This window comes from Phyllobates terribilis, unplaced genomic scaffold (genome assembly GCF_046119375.1).
Source record: "Phyllobates terribilis strain yellow unplaced genomic scaffold, ASM4611937v1 Scaffold_8__6_contigs__length_399053987, whole genome shotgun sequence".
NCBI classification, from domain to species: Eukaryota; Metazoa; Chordata; class Amphibia; order Anura; family Dendrobatidae; genus Phyllobates; species Phyllobates terribilis.
In genome coordinates, this window is record NW_027362768.1 from 88,360,719 (window position 1) to 88,384,207 (window position 23,489).

The window sequence follows — 23,489 nt, forward strand, 5'->3', positions numbered from 1 at the left end:
GAGCCATTGAGAGGTGGTGTAGAGACTGTGGCCCGTGCAATCTAAGAAGAAGGGACCGTGCCAGCCAGAGGACTCCCCTGCAGCCCATCATCACCAGGCAGCCGCTGGAACTGGTCGCTCTGGACCATGTTAAACTGGCTCCAAGCAGAAGCGGGTATGTCTACGCCCTAACCATCGTGGATCACTACTCCCGATTCCTAGTGGTGGTCCCCGTCAAAGACTTAACAGCACAAACAGCAGCTAGAGCCTTCCAGCTGCACTTCTGCCGCCCACACGGGTACCCGGACCAAGTGCTGACAGACCAAGGACCAGCCTTCGAAGCGGAGGTCTTCCAGGAGTTCTGCAACCTGTATGGCTGCAAGAAGATAAGAACAACGCCCTATCACCCCCAAACCAATGGACTCTGCGAGAAGATGAACCAGGTGGTGATAGATCTGCTAAAAACATTGCCCCTGGAAGAACGCAGTCTGTGGCCTGAGAAACTGCCCGATCTGGTGGACCTGTATAACCACATCCCGGTAGGTTCCACCAACTGTACCCTGGCTTACTTAATGCGAGCAAGACCTGGTAAGCTGCCTGTTGACTTGGATATGGGAGTCCTGATACCCGAGGACACCTCACCAGAGACAGACTGGGATACAGAACGGCAGCAGCAGTACCGGAAAGTACAGGAGAGCGTCGAGCGAAGTCTCTGTCAATCAAGAGAAAGGCAGGAGAGGACTTATAACCAACATGCTCCCGCTGTTCCCCTGGTACCTGGAGAGCAGGTCTTGAAAAGAAAAAGGCGGCTCCATAAGTTGGACGACCAGTGGGAAAAGGACCCATACACCGTACTGCCCTCAAGCCACAATAATCCAAAGGTGTACGTCATCAGCAAGGATGGAGGAGAGACCACAGCCACTGTCTCCAGAGACCACCTGAAAAAGTGCCCCGAGAAGTTGCAAAGCACGGATGAAGATCAGGAAGACCCTCAACCCGTAGAGGAAAAGGAGGAAATGATCAGCACCGTACTCGGAGACTTTCCCCGGTCCTGGACACAAGTAAACAACGCTATCGTGGTGCCCGTCCTCACCTTTCTCCAGCCAGCCCCTCAAGTGCCTACAGAAGACCAGGTAGAGCTGGAAGAGCAGCCGGCCCAGGAGGCAGAAGAATCCACACCAGCAGCACAGGAGAATCAACCCTCTGCTAGTAGTGAGCCTGCCGTGCCCCTAGTGAGCCAAAGAGTGCGCAGACAGCTGCCCAGCTTACCCATAACACCTCCTACACCCTGTAGTGCAGGACCAGTTAGTGAGCTCCGTAGGTCCACTAGAGTCACTAGAGGTCAGATGCCCGCTCGCTGGAAAATCTAAACTAGTGCACTGTGAATTTATCTGTTTAACTGTTTATGGTTTATGTTTGTTGCTTGTTATTAATTATGTTTCTCAGTTACCCTGCAGATTTATTTGGACTAACAGGTTATGGACACTGGATAACCGGAACAGTCTTGTAGATAGTTGCACCTTGGTGCCTCTTGCGAAGACGGCCGCGGAAGAGAAAACCTGTCTGGCGTGGCCTCCTTGCGGCCCAAAGTAGCTAGCTCCAGCCTTGCAGCCACGCCCAGGGCCAACGCAAGGGGTTTGCTTTGGACAGGTCCCCTACTTCGCTTAAAACTTCACCTTGGGTGATATGGACACCCGGTTGCGGACACGCCGTGACCTTTAAAGAACTAAAGCTTCTTGTAAATATGTTATTGTATTATTGTTATACCCTGCATTTATGTTTCTTTAAAAATGTGTTTAGTCCCGGAGTACTAAAATTTACTAGGGGGGAATGTGGCACCCCAGGGGTCTAGTTACCACAGTAATAGAGATATTATGTCTGAGAGCAAGTGGGGGGTTTCTCTGGTCAGGAGCCCTAAGCATGCAACACGGCCCACCCAGACCTGGGAGGGGAGGAATCTGCCCTTATAAACTGGGTCTGGGGCGGGATTAAGTTAGTCAGAGCCTGGAGTGAAGTTCCAGACACAGGGAAAGCGGCAACAGGAGCTCTGTAGGAGCAGGAGCGAGTACCAGGGGCTGGAGCTGAGCAGAGTTCGCCCTGGTTGAAGACACTAATACCGGACACGGAGTCCGAGGCTGTGGGGACATCCAGGTCCAGCAGCAGAATCCAACCGGCAGGGGATTCCATGTCCTCTGGCCTTAGAAACCCGAAGGCATGGTCACAAGCAAGGGACCAGCACCGCCATCGTGAAGCGAAGGCTGACGGAAGGCCCCAAGTCACCGGCCATACGGGTGAGCACCACACGGTATACTCAGGGACGTGGGCTACTTCTACCCGCATAGAGCAAGGTAGCCAGGAAAGAGTGCAGATAGTCGGAGAGGCCTACAACTCCACATGGCCAGGGGAGATCCTGCTTGCTCACAGACTGACCAGGCCCCTACTGCTAACCAGTACTCCCGGGAGGGTCTGTGTTATACCATCAGTAAAGACCCTGAACTGCACCACAAGTCTCTGTGATTCCTTGCTGCACCAGCACCATTACTACTGGGACGCTCATACCATCACTCCCATCATCCACATTAGCTGCCCTGAGGCAATACTTCTCCCGTGGGGAGTTATCCCATACTCGGCTGCGCAAACAACATCAGCCTCAGCGGTCGGCAGCGCAGCGGCGGTCCCCACTGACCCCAATCCACGGGTGGCGTAGTCGGACATTGTTATTACTTAAGACTGCCACTGGTTTGACCACCCTGGGCACGGACCGGGTCACCGCCATGGAGAACTACAACCCCCAGCATCCCAGCGATCCGGCTCTGGGTATCCCCCTGCACAGCACAGGCCCAGGGGGCGCGTGACAAGCACCGCTGGGTTTGCAGCATGGAAGACACTCAAGAGCAGGAAACACTAGAATATAGCCGAGCCAAGAGCACAGATATACACAAGAACTATAGATGTATAGTCAATTCTGAAATGGTTAATAGCAGAGCCACATTCTATCAGCAGGCAAATGGATAGCTGCAGGACAATGGTGATGAATAAGCATACTGGATACTTGCAAAGAAGATTACACAGCAGAGTTATAAGTGTGAACAGCACCAGTATTAGAAGTGAAGAGTTCTTTATCAGGCACCTGTTGTAGCAGTATTGAGAGTGCAAAAGTATCTGGGTTCTCAGATCTGAGCAAGGCAATAGTTGAAACTAGCTGAACAACCTGGTATTTGCTAAAGAGTTGATTAGACAACTGAGAGAATAGGATAATGAGGCAAACTTCTGTTAAACATGTGGTAGCTAAATACTACTTTTTCTGACTACACAGACTGTACAAGACTGTCTAAGTCAGCCTGAAAAGGTACTGGCTCATGATGTGAGGTGTTTGCTGGGTTACAATAGTAAGCCAGTATGGACTAACACTAAGGAAACTAGCTCTAATGAAAGGAAATGAGATCCAGCATCTGGGACAGGACAGTTGTGTAATAAAATGAAGTGGGGACATGTCCTTACAAGCCTACTTTTTCTGCCAGTTCTGATACAGACATTATGTAACAACCTCCTTGCAACAGAGAGCTCAGAACAGCACACAGTAGTAAGCTGCTGGATTTATCATCACTGGATCTACCTTTAATCAGTGGTTCTCTCTTTGCTTTCACTTGCCTACTGGTTTAAAAAAATCAGAACAGCAATTCTATTCTTTTCTTCTCTCCTCCTCCCAGGCTTTTCTTTTGCAATTGCCTGCTGGCTAATTCCGCTTGCATTACATTTGCCTCATTTTTTAGCATTTGTATTATTTCCTCGCAATCTTATTTTCAATAGCTAGACCTCTGCCCATGTGTATTCCACTTGTCTCCCTGCTTCTTATAGCCATGAGCAGTGTAACTTCAAACTATGCATGGTGGGAGCTAAGAAAAGGGATCTCATATTGTGGGCAAGTTCAGACAGTCCAGCTGCTCTTGATAAAACTGCAAGAAGCTCTGCCAATGGATTACAGAACTGGGAAGCCATAGAAATAACAAGCAAGCACAAAGAGTCACTAAATAGCACAGGTAACGTGCTATATAGGATTATGCATTTTTAACATTCCCTACTGAATGACAGGCATTTTAACATGCAACTACATTTTTAATAATCTATTAATACATTGTAGCCCCATAAAATACCAATTGATTAGTGGAGGTCTGGGTCCTGAGACTACCACTAATTGCTAAAACCATGGAGCTAAAGTGCTCTAATATTTACAAATGTTCAACAGTGTGAATGTGAATATAGAAAACTAATGAACCCCTTGTTAATCTATAGTGTATATTTTCATCACAAGTTACAGGATGCATAGAGCAAGCTCATGAGGATACCTGCCAGATATCGGCTTTGTTTCACAGTTGGCTGCTTAACCATTTAAAGCCACTGTCAATCATTGACAGCAGCATTCAATTGGCCTGCTTGCCTTTGTGTTCATACACTGGCTCCCATCAGCTCTGGTAATGCAATCGCAGGGAGTTGATGGGTTACTATGGCAGCTGGGGACCTTTAAAAGGCCTCCCATGACTGGCATGTTAGTGATCCTGTCATTGTGAAGCCTAGCCTCAGGCCAGTCTTCACAGGAGAACATCAGTTACACTATGTACTGCATCACTGGATCAAGTCCCTTAAGGGCATATAAAACATAAGGTAAAGCAAAAAAAAAAGATATGAAAAAAAAGAATAAAAAAATAAATCAAAGTTTATATCACTCTGTTTCCTCATTTAAAAAAAAAAAAAAGTAAAACATTTACATATTTGGTATTGTTATGTCGATAAAAGTTTTATCTATAAATACAGTTATATGAAAAAGTTTGGGCACCCCTATTAATCTTAAGCTTATTGTTTTATAAAAATTGGTGTTTTTGCAACTGCTATTTCAGTTTGATATATGTAATAACTGTTGGACACAGTAATGTTTCTGCCTTGAAATGAGGTTTATTGTACTAACAGAAAATGTGCAATCTGCATTCAAACAAAATTTGACAGGTGCATAAGTATGGGCACCTTACCAGAAAAGTGACATTAATATTTAGTAGATCCTCCTTTTGCAAAAATAACAGCCTCTAGTCGCTTCCTGTAGCTTTTAATGATTTCCTGGATCCTGGATGAAGGTATTTTTGACCATTCCTCTTTACAAAACAATTCCAGTTCAGTTAAGTTTGATGGTCGCCGAGCATGGACAGCCCTCTTCAAATGATCCCACAGATGTTCAATGATATTCAGGCCTGGAGACTGGGATGGCCATTCCAGAACATTGCAATTGTTCCTCTGCATGAATGCCTGAGTAGATTTGGAGCGGTGTTTTGGATCATTGTCTTGCTGAAAGATCCATCCCCTGCGTAACTTCAACTTTATCACTGATTCTTGAACATTATTGTCAAGAATCTGCTGATACTAAGTGGAATCCATGCGTCCCTCCACTTTAACAAGATTCCCGGTGCCGGCATTGGCCATCATCCCCAAAGCATGATGGAACCTCCACCAAATTTTACTGTGGGTAGCAAGTGTTTTTCTTGGAATGCTGTGTTTTTTTGCCGCCATGCATAACGCCTTTTTGTATGACCAAACAACTCAATCTTGGTTTCATCAGTCCACAGGACCTTCTTCCAAAAATAAATTGGCATCTCCAAATGTGCTTTTGCATACCTCAGCCGACTCTGTTTGTGGCGTGTTTGCAGAAACGGCTTCTTTTGCATCACTCTCCCATACAGCTTCTCCTTGTGCAAAGTGCGTTGTATAGTTGACCGATGCACAGTGACACCATCTGCAGCAAGTTGATGCTGCAGCTCTCTGGAGGTGGTCTGAGGATTGTCCTTGACTGATCTCACCATTCTTCTTCTCTGCCTTTCTGATGTTTTTCTTGGCCTGCCACTTCTGGCCTTAACAAGAACTGTCCCTGAGTTCTTCCATTTCCTTACTATGTTCCTCACAGTGGAAACTGACAGGTTAAATCTCTGAGACAGCTTTTTGTATCCTTCCCCTGAACAACTATGTTGAATAATCTTTGCTTTCAGATCATTTGACAGTTGTTTTGAGGAGCCCATGATGCCACTCTTCAGAGGAGATTCAAACAGGAGAACAACTTGCAAGTGGCCACTTTAAGTAGCTTTTCTCATGATTGCATACACCTGGCTATGAAGTTCAAAGCTCAATGAGGTTACAAAACCAAAAAAAGTGCTTTAGTAAGTCAGTAAAAAGTAGGTAGGAGTATTTAAAACAAGAAAATGATAAGGGTGCCCATACTTATGCACCTGTCAAATTTTGTTTGAATGCAGATTGCACATTTTCTGTTAATAAACCTCATTTCAAGGCAGAAACATTACTGTGTCCAACAGTTATTACATATATCAAACTAAAATAGCTGTTGCAAAAACACCAATTTTTATAAAACTTTAAGCTTAAGATTAATAGGAGTGCCCAAACTTTTTCATATAACTGTATAAAATTAATTAAACCGTACATAAAACATTATTGCCATTATTGCTATTTTTGATGTCTGCACTCCAACCCTCAGAAAGTATTAAAAAGCTATCAAGACGTTGCATGCATCTAAAAATGCATCAATAAAAACTGTAGGTCAGCATGAAAAAAAACAAGAGCCCTCACAACTCAATTGAATAAAAAATAAAAAAATTCAGAATTTTCTCTAACCTTGAAAAAATAAATAATATTTGGTATTGCCCTAATTGTGTTGACCTTGGTAAACAAGTACAGTAAAGTATTCAGTCCCCTTTAAATTTTTCACTCTTTGTTTCATTGCAGCTATTTGGTTAATTCTAAAAAGTTCATTTTTTTTCTCATTAAAGTACACCCTGCACCCCATCTTGACTGAAAAAAACAGAAATGTAGACATTTTTGCAAATTTATTAAAAAAGAAAAACTGAAATATCACATGGTCATAAATATTCAGACCCTTTGCTCAGACACTCATTTAAGTCACATGCTGTCCATTTCCTTGTGATCCTCCTTGAGATGGTTCTAATCCTTCATTGGAGTCCAGCTGTGTTTAATTAAACTGATAGGAGTTGATTTGGAAAGGAACACACCTGTCTATATATGACCTCACAGCTCACAGTGCATGTCAAGCTAAATGAGAATCATGAGCTCATTGAACTGCCCAAGATGCTCAGAGACAGAATTGTAGCAAGGCACAGATCTGGCTAAGGCTATAAAAGAATTTCTGCAGTACTTAAGGTTCCTAAGAGCACAGTGGCCTCCATAATCCTTAAATGGAAGAAGTTTGGGACCACCAGAAGTCTTCCTAGACCTGGCCGTCAAGCCAAACTGAGCAATCGCGGGAGAAGAGCCTTGGTGAGAGAGGTAAAGAAGAACCCCCAAGATCACTGTGGCTGAGCTCCAGAGATGCAGTAGGGAGAAAGTTCCACAAAGTCAACTATCACTGCAGCCCTCCACCAGTCGGGCCTTTATGGTAGAGTGGCCCGACGGAAGCCTCTCCTCAGTGCAAGACATATGAAAGCCCGCATAGAGTTTGCTCAAAAACACATGAAGGGGTCCCAGATTATGAGAAATAAGATTCTCTGGTCTGATGAGATGAAGATAGAACTTTTTGGTGATAATTCTAAGCTGTATGTGTGGAGAAAACCAGGCACTGCTCATCACCTGCCCAATACAATCCCAACAGTGAAACATGGTGGTGGCAGCATCATGCTATGGGGGTGTTTTTTAGATGCAGGGACAGCACGACTGGTTGCAATTGAAGGAAACATGAATGCGGCCAAGTACTGAGATATCCTGGATGAAAACCTCTTCCAGAGTACTCTGGACCTCAGACTTGGCTGAGGTTCACCTTCCAACAAGACAATGACCCTAAGCACACAACTAAAATAACAAAGGAGTGGCTTCAGAACAACTCTGTGACCATTCTTGACTGGCCCAGCCAGAGTCCTGACCTAAACCCAATTGAGCATCTCTGGAGAGACCTGAAAATAGCTGTCCACCGACGTTTACCATCCAACCTGATGGAACTGGAGAGGATCTGCAAGAAAGAATGGCAGAGGATCCCCAAATCCAGGTTTGAAAAACTTGTTGTATCATTCCCAAGAACACTCATGGCTGTACTATCTCAAAAGGGTACTTCTACTCAATACTGAGCAAATGGTCGGAATACTTATGACCATGTGATATTTCAGTGTTTCTTTTTCAATAAATTTGCAAAAATTTCTACATTTCTGTTTTTTTCAGTCAAGATGGGGTGCAGAGTGTATATTAATGAGAAAAAAAATGAACTTTTTAGAATTTACCAAATGGCTGCAAATGAAACAAAGAGTGAAAAATTTAAAGGGGTCTGAATACTTTCCATACCCTCTGTAGCTAGTTATTTTTACAGTACCATGAAAACTTTAAAAAGAACCTCCCTCTCCCCCCAAAAAAGGAAATAGAATGGTGTTGTTTTGACAATTTCACACACCTTGATTTTTTAAATTTTTTTCCAGTACATTATATTATTTATATTGTAAAATGAAAGGTTTCATTCAAACTACAACTCAAAAAACAAGACCTGATATGGTTATGTTGATAGAAAAATAAAAAAGATATTGGTCATGAAAGAACAGGAAGAAAAAACAGAAGCGCAAAAAGGAAAAAAAATTCCACTTCTTGAAAATGATAAAGGACTGGGTCTTTCTAATGATGGCTGGTTAATATAGGGTGCCTGGCCTGTGGGTGCACATATGGTGTTGGCAGTCCACCTTATGTATTAGTAGGGGCATCGGTAATAGACTGCTATATGGATAGAGGTGCATCTCACGTAATGGTGTGAATGGCACCCTATGCCGACCTGTGTGCAATTAGAATACTATGCAGCCACTCCACGGATGTTTGGTGGCTTAGTAAGTGTTTTTTTCCAGTATTTTGCACCTTTGCTGCCCCCGCCTTTATCATGGGGGACCTGATGCATCCTGTTTGTAAATTTGTGTCTGGACATGGTATTGCAAGTATGGCTGCTTTTTCTCTTTCAGTGATGTTTTTATTGATTTTTAGTCCTTTTTTAAATTTAGTGTAGGGACTTGCAAGATAATAAAGACCCATGACGTGGGTTGCGAGCTTGTGTATTTTGGCCAAAATATAAACCAATACCTCATGTATTAAATACATCTTTTTTGTACGTTTTTTATGCAGGGTGCAGGCCGGGTCTTTCCAGTAGTGGCTGAGTAATGTGTGGTGTCTGGCCTGTGGGTGCACATATGGTATTGGCAGCCCGCCTGATGTAATAGTAGGGGCATCAGTAATAGGCTGCTATAGGGATAGAAGTACATCTCGCGTAATGGTGTGAATGGCACCCTATGCAGACCTGAGTGCAATTAGAATATAGTAATTTGCACTTGTACTGCCCCCACCTTTATGGATGACCTGTGACATTTGTGTCTGGACATGGTATTGCAAGTATGGCTTCTTTTTCTTTCTTTCAGTGATGGTTTTATTGATTTTTAGTCTAAGTGAATTGTTTTACAGCACTTTGTAGATGAAAAATGAGTGCTGATTAGTGCTGAGCCACCCCCGTAGTGTTCGAGTTCGGTTCGGTTCGTCGAACACCCGTGTGTTCGCCGAACTGTTCGTCGAACTGTTCGTCGAACACCTTCGAACACCGTTAAAAACAATGGCAGGCAAACAAAAACACATAGAAACACATAGAAAACACCTTCAAAGGTGTCCAAAAGCTGACAAACTGCTCAGAAGACACAACTAACACATGGAAAAGTGACAAGTACATATAGTCATGCGAAAAGAAAAGAGGTGGAGGAGTAAAAGGAGGGGGAGACACAGATATAGGCATGTCATGCCCTTCTAAAATCCAAAAAGTGAGAAGCCGAGACGGCCAGTCCGCTCCTGCCCGTGCCACCTCCGTGTCGCCGGGTTTGTGCCAGAGCCGCGGTGAACCCTGACGGCCAGCCCCCCTCTCCCAATACTGGTGCCTGTCCGCTGGTGGGTCGAGAGAGCCCCCCTGTGGTGGAGGCAGCTCTAAGCTTTTTAATTTAAATTGTCCCTCTAATTTGAATGAATACACTTTAAATCCATTTACAAGGATCTATTGGAGGGCAAGTCTCATGCCAGCAGCCGCGTAATTCCAGCTCCAGTAGCGTCCACTAAAGCTGCTACAGTTAAAAAGCTTTTATAAGGATCGAGCTCGGCTGTCCACCGCAAGGCATCCTAGTGCCAGTCCCAGCCCCTATGCCTTGGGGTGCCTCCTGATGCTCTTCACTGAGTATCCCGTGGTCCCGAAGCATTTCCTTTGAAAAAATTAAGTGTCCAAACTACAGGTGGTGTAGCTTGCTTAACAGCCGGGATAATCCGCTGACTAGCAGACACTGCTACTAGGCACAAAGTATTTCCTGGGCTAGATGCAGTTAAAAATTTGTAAGTAGATACTCTCGTTGGATGCTGAGAAAGCATTCCATAGAGTCTCCTGGCACGCCATATATGATTCTCTTAAAAAGCTTGGGGTAGGGGTCTAGGGGACCCTTTTATAGCCAAAATCACGGCCCTGTATCACAATACGTCACCTAGGCTGAAGATAAATGGAACTGTAGCACCGAGGGCTCGGTTGCTACAGACGTATTGCACCTCACCCAGAGGTGTGATATCTCACTCTCAGATAAGGATGGAGTGTGGATCAGGACCCGACACCTGCATGCATTACACCACATTGCCGTGGGGCAGGGCGACCAATATGCCCCTGAGATGGGCATGACAGTCCCTGTCCCTGGCTGGAGTGGGGGGAGGGAACACTGAGGAAGGGGAACCCTGCAGTGCAGGAGCAGGGAGGAAGCAGTTCCTGGGTGCATTGAGAAGGGAGTATAAAAGGTGGGCACCATCTTAGTTCAGTGCAGAGAAGTCTGAGCAGAAGTGGCAGGGAGCAGGGGCTCTGCATGAGCTCTGCTCCGGAGGCGGGCCTAGTAACAGAGGCCCAGGCCTGCAAGAGGGAGAAGGAAGGAAGAGGAGCGGAGAAGGCTCCAGGAACGAGGAATGAAGGGATCCCAGGGGTGCGGACGGGCGAGTCGCCACCGCACGCCCGAATCCACCTGCGTGGAGGGGTCAGGCCAAAGGGGGAGACCGGTCCCCGAACTAGTGGAGGCAGGAAACGACCCTCAGCTAGAAACCGGAGGCTCTGACATTTTATGTGGCGCAGCCCCTTGCTCCACCCGCTAGGAAGGCACCACATAGGGTCAGGGAAACTGGCGCCAAGTTTACCAAGAGGAGGCCCGAGGCAGCCGGACAGAAGTGTTGGTAAGAAAGGCCAGACAAAGGACACACAAAGGGGGTCCTGTGAAGCGCTCCAAAGTTATCTGGGAGTTTTCTGAGCCCCTCACCTGGTGAGCACAGTACGACGTGGGCAGCCGTTACCTGCAGACGTGGTCTGGATAATAAGAACTGTGAGTAAAGGCCCTGAACTGCATCACTGACTCCGTGTCGTTACTGCTGCTGCCCTGCACCATCACCCCCATCCTCCGCATACACTGCCCTGAGGCTATACTCCTCCCGTGGGGAGTTATGCTACGCTCTGCTGCACCCACAACACCAGCCTTAGCGGTCTGCCCTGTAGCGGCGGTTCACTCTGACCGCAATCCACGGGTGGCGTAGTCGGACATTTAAACATCAAAACCACATAAATAGTTTCGCCACTGGTTTGACCGCCCTGAGCCACGGAACCGGATCGCCGCCACGAAGACTACAACCACCAGCATCCACCAAAAAGGGTCCGGCTCCGGGTGTCCCAAGGCCCAGGGGGTGCGTCAGAACATTTTCATCACCTTTCACAATCACCAATGGGACAAGGCAGGGATGTCCTCTGTCCCCTCTCTTCTACATCCTAGTGACGGAGCACCTGCTCTCATCAATTCGCCATAACCCCAATATTAGGTGGATTGAGGTGGGAGGCACCGAGTACAAGTGCTCTCTATTTGCTGATGATGTCCTAGTATATATCACTCAATCACATATATCCATCCCTGCTGTTATGGCTGAAATAGATCACTTTGTTACATGGTAAAATTTTAAAATCAATGCAGCGAAGTCTGAGGCCCTCGATGTCTCCCTCCCTAAATCCATATAGGATTCCATCCAGTCCAACTTTCCCTTTGCCTGGCCCTCACAGGGTATCAAATACTTAGGAATTCCTATTCATAGAGACCTCTCCCATCTATGTTATCTTAATTTTGGGCCCTTTATTGAACAATTCCATACAGACCACGGTTGGCAAGTTAGAACTGTAAGATTCACTACGTGAACCACTGGTGTTTTGTGGAAAAGCACATGTACACCGCGTTCCAAATTATTATGCAAAAAGTGTTTAGGAGTGATAAGGGAAGAATTTGTTTGTTTGTCAGTTAAACTCATTGATGGTGATGTGTGTCAGAGCTCTTTATATCACTGTAAGCAATTGCAGACACCTGTGCTAATTAGTTTGGCAGGTGTGTCCAATGAAAGGCAAGACTACTTAAGAAGGCTCTCTCACATTATTAAGCAGCCTACATTTTCTGCCAAAATGGGAAAGAAAAAGGATGTGTCGGCTGCTGAGAAGCAACAAATTGTGGAGTGTTTAGGTCAAGGCATGACTACAATCAACATTGTGCGATGATCAGGATGAAGTGTCTTGGCAATCAAGAAGTATGTAGCTGATTCACAGTACACACGTGTGCGTGCTGATAAGGGCAAATTGAGGACTCTTTCCTACAGGCAATTACATCAGGTTGAAAGAGCAGCGGCAAAAAAGCCTTGTCATAGCAGCAGACAAGTTTTTGAAGCTGCTTGTGCCTCCAACGTCCCCCGAACAACAAGATGCAGGGTCCTTCAGAGGTTTGCAGCTGTGCATACGCCATCCTGTCGACCTCCTCTATCCACTTCACACAAGCAAAAACGGCTCCAGTGGGCCAAACATTACATGAAGACTGATTTCAAAACTGTTTTGTTCACGGATGAGTGCCGTGCAGCGCTCGATGGTCCAGATGAATGGAGTGGAGGATGGCTGGTTGATGGACACCCCACGCAAACACGGCTACAGCGCCAACAAGGAGGAGGTGGAGTAATGTTTTGGGCTGGAATCATGGGGAGAGAGATTGTCGGCCCCTTTAGGATCCCTGAAGGCGCTAAAGATGAACTCCATAATGTATGTGGATTTTCTCAAACAGCACTTCCTGCCATGGTTCAAGAAGAAGAACCGTGTATTTCACAGCAAGATCATTTTTCTGCATGATAATGCACCATCTCATGCTGCACATAAAACATCTGCATCTCTGGCTGATATGGGCATAAAAGGGGACAAACTTATGGTGTGACCCCCATGCTCCCCTGACCTCTACCCCATTCAGAACCTTTGGAGCATCATTAAAAGGAGTGTCTATGATGGCGGGAGGCAGTTCACATCTAAGCAACAGCTCTGGGAGGGTATTCTGTCCTCATGCAAAACAATTGAAGCAGAAACCATCCAAAACCTGACAAATTCAATGGACGAGAGAGTTCAGAAGCTCCTTTCAAACAAGGGGTTCTATGTGAAAATGTAACATCACCTAGAATAAAGTTTTGAGTTGAAAACTGTTTGATTTCAGTTTCTAACAACCTGCTAATGCTTATAATTTCAAAAATGACCATTTTTTTGGTCTTTATTAAAATGAAAAGGTTGATCGAAAAGATTGTGGGATCTAAGAGTGTGGCAACCCAGTAGTCATGATTACTTCGAATTCTGACAATATGAGGGTCATGCTGCAGGTAGTGCAGCAAGAAGGCACTTATGTGTCTTGCGCATCTCGGAGCCCCAAAATTATTTTCCGGGCTAGATGCAGCTAAAAATTATTTTTAATTTTAAATCTGGTGAAGCTTATTATAGATGGCCTAATAGGATCAGTGCTGCACACTGCTACAAAGCCCAAATTATTTTCCAGTCAAGATACAGATAAACATGATTAGTAATTTGAAAGCTTAAAACGGTTGGTAGGGTGATTTTAACCAATCATCAAGCTTTTACTCTCCCCAGGATGACACAGGGGTAGAAAAGTCGTTTCGGATCCATGATTTGTTCATCTTTATGAACGTGAGTCTGTCTACATTATCAGTGGAGAGCCGCGTGCGCTTATCTGTCAGCACACCACCAGCAGCGCTGAACACACGTTCAGACAGAACGCTGGCTGCGGGGCATGACAAGATCTCCAAGGCGTAAGTGGCTAGCTCCGGCCATTTATCCAGATTGGAAGCCCAAAAAGAGCAAGGGTCCAGTGACACAGTCGTGGCTTCAATGTTTACTTGGAGATACTCCTGTACCATCGTCTCTAGGCGTTGACTATGTGTCAGACTTCTTGTCTCCTGTGGCCTTGCAAAGGATGGGCTAAAAAAGTGGTGAAATGATTCCGCAAAATTGATGTTACCAGCAGATACTGTGGTTCTGTTACGGTTTGAGTGCTGAACACTTGACGGTCCCACGGTTGGCAAGTTGGAACTGTGAGATTCACTACGTGCACCACTGGTATTTTGTGGAAAAGCACATGTAAGATTCTGCAACAGTCTCTGCTGATACTCCTGCATGCGTGCATCCCTTTCTATGGCAGGAATAATTTCTGCAAATTTACTTTTGTACCGGGGATCTAACAGTGTGGCAACCCAGTAGTCAGGATTATTTCTAATTCTCACAATTCGAGGGTCATGTTGCAGGTAGTGCAGCAAGAAGGCACTCATGTGTGTTGCGCATCCAGGAGCACCAAGTCCCTGTTGTGTTGGTGGCGAGGTAACAATCATGCTTCCTTCCTCTGTCCTCTCCCCCCAACCTCGCACAACAGAAATGTGATCAAGGTCTCCCTCATCTGATGAGTCTTCCATCAGTTCGTCCTCCACTTCTTCCTGGGCTCCTGCACCTTCCTCACTAGTTTGGCTGCTACCATGCGCCCTGGTAAAATCATCTCCCCCACCCTCACATGCCTGCCGCCTTGGTGCTGCCGACCGTCTGGACCTTGCAGATGTTAGCCCTTCCGCATACAACTCCTCCTCCTCTACTTCCTCCACCTCCTCTTGTGCCACCACCTGACTCCGAATTCTGTTTAACATGTGCTCCAGCATGTAAATCACCGGAATAGTCATGCTGATAATGGCATCGTCAGCACTAAACATCTTCGTCGCCATTTCAAAACTGAGCAGAAGGGTGCATAGGTCCCTGATCTGAGACCACTCCTCCAGCGTGATTTGCCCCACCTCTGAATCTCGTTGGCCCAGGCTATACGTCAGAACGTATTGCACCAGGGCTTGTCGGTGCTGCCACAGTCGCTGCAACATGTGCAGAGTTGAATTCCACCGGGTAGGCACATCGCATTTTAGCCGGTGAAGTGGCAGGCCCAACGACTTCTGTAGAGATGTAAGTCGCTGAGCTGCGGGATGCGAACGGCGGAAGTGAGCACACAGCGACCGTGCCCTCTGCAGAAGGCCATCTAGTCTGGGATAGTGGGCTAAAAATTGCTGGACAACCAGGTTCAACACGTGAGCCATACAAGGCACGTGTGTGACATTGCCCCGGCGAAGGGCCGCACCCAGGTTTGCAGCATTGTCGCACACGGCCTTCCCTGGTTTCAGGTCCAGTGGAGACAACCATTCATGAAATTGGTTCTCCAGAGCTGACCACAACTCCTCAGCTGTGTGACTCACATTTCCCAGACATTTCAATGTAAAAACCGCCTGATGACGTTGAGCCCTACTGCCAGCATAGTAAGGAGGTGTGCAGGATCCCTTCTGCGCAGTTAGAAAGCTTGTGGCATGACCAGACAGGCTTTGGGTGCAGGTGGAAGACCGAGAGGAGGTTGAGGAGGCAGAAGCAGTGGAGGAACTTTGACATAAAGAGGATTGACGCACAACTCGTGGGGACGGCAAGACTTGGACAGCAGCCCCTTGTCCTGCTGTCACTATAGTTACCCAGTGCCCAGTCAGCGACATGTAACGCCCCTGTCCATGCCTACTCGTCCAAGTGTCTGTGGTGAAATGCACCCTGTCACACACAGAGTTTCTCAAAGAAGCGGTGATGTTGTGTGCGACATGCTGGTGGAGCGCAGGCACACCTTTCTTTGAGAAGTAGTGCCGACTGGGCATCTGGTACTGGGGCACTGCGACGGACATAAGGTCTCGAAAATCCTCTGTGTCCACCAGGCGGAAAGGCAGCATTTCTGTAGCCAAGAGCTTGCAGATGGTGAAATTCAACCTCTTAGCTTTCTCATGGCTAGGAGGAAATGGTCTTTTACTTGTCCACATCTGAGGGACCGAGGGCTGGCTATTGTGCTTAGACGGGGTTGATAAGGGTGTCCCCGGCAAACTGCCGGTCTGTGAGGAAGATGCAGGCGGACATGTTAGGTTGCCTTCATCCAAAGGTGGTGCTATCGATGTCGGACAGCGCTCAAGACCAGCTGGTGTTACCACCTCCAAAGAAAATGATGACCTGCCAATCACGCTGGCTGTTGCGGGTAAAGAGGTGGCAGGTCTGCACCCCAAAACAGGTGTGACTGCTGTCCCCCCAGTCACAGAGGATGAAGAGGCCGCGGATGCACAAGATATGGCAGACGGTGGTTGGCCCGGCCGGCTAGACCGCATTGTAGCACACTGAGCTTCCCACTGCAACTTATGCTTCATGTCCATGTGCCGGTTCATGCATGAAGTACTCAAACTATGTATTTTTTGGCCTCTACTTAGCTTTTGCTGACAAATGTTACAGATAACACGAGTTGGGTCATCTTTATCGATCTGAAAAAATGCCCAGGCTATGCAAGGCTTAGCACCCATGCGACCTGAAGAGCCACCACGACTTGTGGTGAGAGGCAGAGTTGTGTTTGAGGATGCAGTTGTTGACGTGCTTCCAGTACTACGTCTCTGTCCAGGAAGGCGCAACCTGACCTCGTCGTCACTAGCATCTTCCTCCACCTCCTCTGCTGACCTCATCTCTTGGCTGACTGTGGGTTGACAGTAAGTGGGATCTCCGACCTCATCATCATCACCCTGTGCGTTATCACACCTGTCGTCCTCAGAGCCAACCTGTTCCTGCCCTGACAAAAAACTAAAGTTGTCGCTCCAATCAGGTATTTGAGTCTTATCATCGTCTTCCTCATTGTCTCCACCAACAGGAGTTACAGTTTGGGAATGAGGGTCTACATTATGGTCAGAACCTTCTGCGTCTGGTCCTGGATCCGACTCATAAAGATTCTGGGCATCAGTGCAGATCATTTCCTCGTCTGGATTCACAGAAGCGCTGGAGTCGACCTCTGATTCCCAGGCTATAGTATGAGTAAACAGCTCTGCAGACTCAACCATCTGTTCTACCTCATACTCAGACGGGCAGCTGGAGATTTGGGAGCTGTGAGGAAGCAAGTGCGATTTGGGTGACACCTTTGAGGACTGGAGTATTTGTGATGTTGAAGTTGATGTGGAGGAGAGCCCACTTAAAGGAGCACTTGATATCCGTTGAAGCACCTGCTGTTTTTGTGCCTCATCTGGAATTTGTAGCGATTGGCGTGGCCGTAAGAAAGGGATCTTATCACATTGTCCGCTAAAAGAAGTAGACATTTTAGTTTGGCTGGAAGATGGTCTTTCTTCTGCACCTACCCCACGGACACAACCTTTTTTCCCCTTCCCAACACGCCTATTCCCCTTTCCACCAGCAGCAGGCCTTTTTCCACTCATTTTGGTGGTTAACTAATTCACAACTCTGGAGTTGTTTGCACAAAAAAACAATGGATGGTAACCGAGCAGAGCTGAGTGGCCAAACTGTGGTATTAGGCCAAAACTATTGGCTGGGTTAGATGCAGAAAAAAATTATTTTTAATTTGCAACCTGATGGAGGTCAGTATAGATGGACTAATAGACCAAGTCCCACACACCGCTAGAAGCCCAAATATTTTTTCAGAGCTAGATGCAGAAAATTTTTTTATTCAATTTGCAACCTGATGGAGGTCAGTATAGATGGACTAATAGACCAAGTCCCACACACTGCTAGAAGCCCAAATATTTTTTCAGAGCTAGATGCAGAAAAAAATTATTTTTAATTTGCAACCTGATGGAGGTCAGTATAGATGGACTAATAGAACAAGTCCCACATGCTGCTAGAAGCCCAAATATTTTTTCAGAGATAAATGAAGAAAAAAATTATTTTTAATTTGCAACCTGATGGAGGTCAGTATAGATGGACTAATAGACCAAGTCCCACACACTGCTAGAAGCCCAAATATTTTTTCAGAGCTAGATGCAGAAAAAAATTATTTTTAATTTGCAACCTGATGGAGGTCAGTATAGATGGACTAATAGACCAAGTCCCACACACCGCTAGAAGCCAAATATTTTTTCAGAGCTAGATGCAGAAATTTTTTTTATTCAATTTGCAACCTGATGGAGGTCAGTATAGATGGACTAATAGACCAAGTCCCACACACTGCTAGAAGCCCAAATATTTTTTCAGAGCTAGATGCAGAAAAAAATTATTTTTAATTTGCAACCTGATGGAGGTCAGTATAGATGGACTAATAGACCAAGTCCCACACACTGCTAGAAGCCCAAATATTTTTTCAGAGCTAGATGCAGAAAAAAATTATTTTTAATTTGCAACCTGATGGAGGTCAGTATAGATGGACTAATAGAACAAGTCCCACACGCTGCTAGAAGCCCAAATATTTTTTCAGAGATAAATGAAGAAAAAAATTATTTTTAATTTGCAACCTGATGGAGGTCAGTATAGATGGACTAATAGACCAAGTCCCACACACTGCTAGAAGCCCAAATATTTTTTCAGAGCTAGATGCAGAAAAAAATTATTTTTAATTTGCAACCTGATGGAGGTCAGTATAGATGGACTAATAGAATGATGCTATGCCCAAAAGATTTTACTTCACTAGGTGCAGTAAAAAAATTGGTATTCTATACACAGGTGTTATATCTTGCAACACAGATAGGCTACTCCACTGACTAACACACTCTGCAATAGGCCAAAAAGGATTAGCTTTGCTAGATTCAGCCAAATGCTGTGAAAAAAACTTGCACAGCACTGGCACAGACCTGCCTGGCAAAAACTGATAGGAACTGATGTAACCTAGTCCTGAAAAGGACTCCAATTACAATTAGTCTTTACTCCCACAATCTATCTATTTAAGAGCACAGACCTGCTTGATAAAAGTCGTAGGAAATGCTGTAACCTAGTCCTTAAAAGGACTGCAATCACAACTATTCCCTACTCCCAAGCTATCTGTATATTTGTGCGAAAATTGGCTTGAAATTAACAAGGTATAGCACACACAGCAACAGCGGTGCCGTCTAACACGCAGCTGCAGCAGTGAGAAAATGGTGGCGACGGGGAAAATGGCTTGGTCTTATAGGGCAAGGACATGTGACATACACTGCCAATCACACATGCCCTTGCTTGTGTGAAAAAAAGCACTTCGCTCTGTGTGTGCGCTGCTGATAGGCTGACAGATTGCACCTCCCCACTGCAAATGCGGGAAAGAGAAAAAAAAATGGAGATCTTCATTGTTCCTGCAGAGATCCATCCCCTGCCCCTCCCCCCGCCCCGCTGTACACTCAAACTGCATATTAACATTAATTTTCATCATTACTGAGAAAAAATCCAGTTATGATTTTGGTGCACGAACAGTTATCGAACATAACCTCGAACAGCCGAATTTTTCTCAAATTGTTCGTGTTCGCCGACCGGCTCGAACACCGCCCAAAACAGCTCGAATTTGAGATTGGCGAACAGTTCGAGTAGAACAACGCTCATCTCTAGTGCTGATCTTCTTAATTGAAGATAGCTCACAATTTAACTTCACTGATTTATTGCTTCTTGAGTCTGCAAAATAGGATCTATATATGAAAAGCAAAGACTTTACCTGCTTGGCTATGGCACTAATTTCCACAGCAAGGTCCCCAGCGGAATTTCCAATTCCTACCACCAATACAATCTTCCCACGATATTCTTCATATTTCTTATAAAAGCGACTGTGGATGTAACGGCCTTTGAATTCATGAATACCTGACAACAGTATAGAAAATTCACATCAACGAAAAGAAGAAAAACATTTTACATTAAAGGGAATTTGTCAGTAGGATCAACCCTCCTAAGCCATCTATAAAGGCATGTATGTCCTAGGAAGCTGAACAAAGTGGTACCTTGATGGCTGGGATCGGATGTTTTATTCCAGAGAAATCCACATTTTCCTTAATATGTAAATGAGCTGTTCAGGACTAAGGGCCGGACACTGATCTGCATGAGAATCTGCCTCCAGAGATTATTATAATTGAAAGGGGGAGTTATCAGTGTGATATGTGATGGCTTCTCTCTGCTCTCCTGATCTCACTGCAGAGCTGTGTGTGATTATACCTGACACATCTGCAGGTTCCTCTCAGCTTCCAGCTCACAGGCAGACAGGATTGCAATATTGGTTTCTCCCTGGTCCACTCTAGTTGATTGACAGGTCTCTCCCATGTGTGTACATCAGTAGATATCTATCAATTACTTGTACCAGGGTGAGGAGAAGTTGCCCGGAGGCAACGCGGGACTAGTAGTATCTCTCCCTATAACCCTGGTCAGCATTTTAAACTATGTTTAGATACCTGCAAAAGCTGTAGTTGTTGAGTCATGTTCTGATTCACATTGCCCATGGTTCAAACAGAATGAATCAATAGACAGGTTCCCTGTAATATTCAGTTTATCAGCAGCATTCAATGTAGTAACATTTAAGGGTAGGAGTTAATTACACTGCTCAAAAAAATAAAGGGAACACTCAAATAACACATCCTAGATCTGAATGAATGAAATATTCTCATTGAATACTTTGTTCTGTACAAAGTTGAATGTGCTGACAACAAAATCACACAAAAATCATCAATGTAAATCAAATTTATTAACCAATGGAGGCCTGGATTTGGAGGCACCCCCAAAATTAAAGTGGAAAAACACACTACAGCCTGATCCAACTTTGATGTAATGTCCTTAAAACAAGTCAAAATGAGGCTCAGTATTGTGTGTGGCCTCCACGTGCCTGTATGACCTCCCTACAACGCCTGGGCATGCTCCTGATGAGGTTGCGGATGGTCTCCTGTGGGATCTCCTCCCAGACCTGGACTAAAGCATCCGCCAACCCCTGGACAGTCTGTGGTGCAACGTGACGTTGGTGGATGGAGCGAGACATGATGTCCCAGATGTGCTCAATCGGATTCAGGTCTAGGGAATGGGCGGACCAGTCCAAAGCTTCAGTGCCTTCATCTTGCAGGAACTGCTGACACACTCCAGCCATATGAGTTCTGCCATTGTCCTGCATTAGGATGAACCCAGGGCCAACCACACCAGCATATGGTCTCACAAGGGGTCTGAGGATCTCATCTCGGTACCCAAAGGCAGTCAGGCTACCTCTGGCGAGCACATGGAGGGCTGTGCGGCCCTCCAAAGAAATGCCACCCCACACCATTACTGACCCACTGCCAAAAAGTCATGCTGAAGGATGTTGCAGGCAGCAGATTGCTCTCCGCGGCGTCTCCAGACTCTGTCACGTCTGTTGCATGTGCTCAGTGCGAACCTGCTTTCATCTGTGAAGAGCACAGGGCGCCAGTGGCGACTTTGCCAATCCTGGTGTTCTGTGGCATTTCTTTGGAGGGCCGGACAGCCCACCATGTGCTCGCCAGAGGTAGCCTGACTGCCAATAGGTACCGAGATGAGATCCTCAGACCCCTTGTGAGACCATATGCTGGTGCGGTTGGCCCTGGGTTCCTGAATAAAGACCCATCCACCATATACATCCTGTATAAACCTCTTAGAAGTATCAAAAATGTACAATATATTTTGCACATGCCCTCAGCCTACCGCTAGAACCCATAGCCCCTGATGAAGCCACTGCGGGTGGCGACACACGTCGGGCAAAAATAAACCACCCACTAGATTCCTCTTGCCAGTGAATATGGGTTATCTAACTTTACATTCTCTTTCTTTTTCCCTGTCTCCTTACAATCCTGCATTTATTTACTAAGCATACATTTTTATTGATAGGATGATATAGGGCTAATCCTGATTTAGCAAGCTAAGATTATCCTCCCTCCTAATATTTATGCATAGATTCATTGCACAACACATGGGAAAGTTTTCCAGCAGTAGGCTGAGGGCATGTGCAATATATCTTGGAATTTTTTGATACTTCTAATAGGTCTCAGGTCTTTATATAGATAGGTGGTCTAAACAATTCATGCGTTGTAATGTGAGTTCTCTCTTTTTTTACAGGTTTATACTGTACATACTGAATATATACAATTTTTGAGCTTTGGAGCACCAAAGGGCTTAGCTATGCATTGTGTATTATTGTACCATAATGATGATTATGTATGTATGACCTGATTATAGAGACTCTAACACATTGACCATCAGAGACACCCTTTAGATATTAATTATTTTGTTACTTATGCAATGGAAGGATGTATACGGTGGATGGGTCTTTACTCAGTGGGACTCATGTCACTGAGCTTTTTACTTGTGTTTTAAGGTCTTTTGTGGGTTTCTAGTGCAATTGTGGATATTCAATAAAATTGACATATTTATATTCACTTCAAAGTATTTTGGGTGATCATTGCGAATATAGTGTACCTCCTTCTCTTTGTTTGATATACTGTGTCTTTGGGTACACTGCATGTAGATCCCCATTATTTGGGTGGTGCCCTTCAAGTGTGATGGTTTTAATGGCTGTGTTTGACCGTACAGGGACATGCTCTGCTCATACCACAGATCCTGGGCAGGGGAGCATAAGTGTTTACAGATAGGAAAGCATGGGATCACAGCTGATTTTTTTTCTGTGATGCAAAACAAGTTTTTAACCAAGCAGGGAAATGTTTTTTCTTAAAGAAACCAGCCGCAGCGATCCTATGCTGTAATGACTGTATACTCTCTTTTGCATTGTTCCTGCACGGTCAGACACCTCCATTACAGAGAACACAGCAGGGGCACATTTATAAGATTATCTCAGCACAAGGACATTTTTTTATACATCCAAGTGTGACATGTACTTTTATTCCAAACTCTATTGATTAAAGTGTATTTTGTGGGACAACTCCTTAAACCCCTTCACTCCGAAGCCTGTTTTCACCTTCCTGACCAGGCCAATTTTTTGAATTTTGTCCAGTATCACTTTATGAGGTAATAACTCTGGAACGCTTCAACGGATCCTGGTGATTCTGATAATGTTTTTTTTCATGACATATTGTACTTCATGATAGTGGTAAAATTTCTTTGATATGATTTACGTTTATTTGTGAAAAAATCGGAAATTTGTCGAAAATTGTGAACATTTTGCAATTTTCAAACTGTTAATCTTTATGCCCTTAAATCAGAGTGTCATATCACACAAAATAGTTTATAAATAACATTTCGCACATGTCTACTTTACAGCAACATAATTTTGGAAACATAATTTTTTTTTGTTATAAAAGTTAAAAGTTGACCAGCAATTTCTAATTTTTCCAACAAAATGTACAAAACCTTTATTTTTAAGCGACTA

The 23,489-nt window shown here is 45.1% G+C and overlaps 1 protein-coding gene and 1 long non-coding RNA gene across 5 annotated transcripts in view; one reads left to right on the top strand and one right to left on the bottom strand.

The window, feature by feature from the left end:
* Window positions 1-23,489, bottom strand: part of LOC141156755 (flavin-containing monooxygenase 5-like) — a 91,532-nt gene that overhangs the window by 36,125 nt on the left and 31,918 nt on the right. For all 4 annotated transcript variants that reach the window (XR_012247708.1, XM_073643114.1, XM_073643112.1 and 1 more), the window contains exon 5: window positions 19,842-19,984. Coding sequence is in view for 3 of the 4 variants with exons in the window: in XM_073643114.1 (XP_073499215.1) it covers window positions 19,842-19,984 (143 nt within the window). In the remaining variant the exon portion in view is untranslated. The remainder of the gene's footprint in view (window positions 1-19,841; window positions 19,985-23,489) is intronic.
* The window catches only part of LOC141156758 (uncharacterized), a 31,345-nt gene continuing 11,444 nt past the window's right edge, over window positions 3,589-23,489 (top strand). The window contains exon 1 of the long non-coding RNA XR_012247709.1: window positions 3,589-4,019. This is a non-coding gene — a long non-coding RNA (uncharacterized lncRNA). The remainder of the gene's footprint in view (window positions 4,020-23,489) is intronic.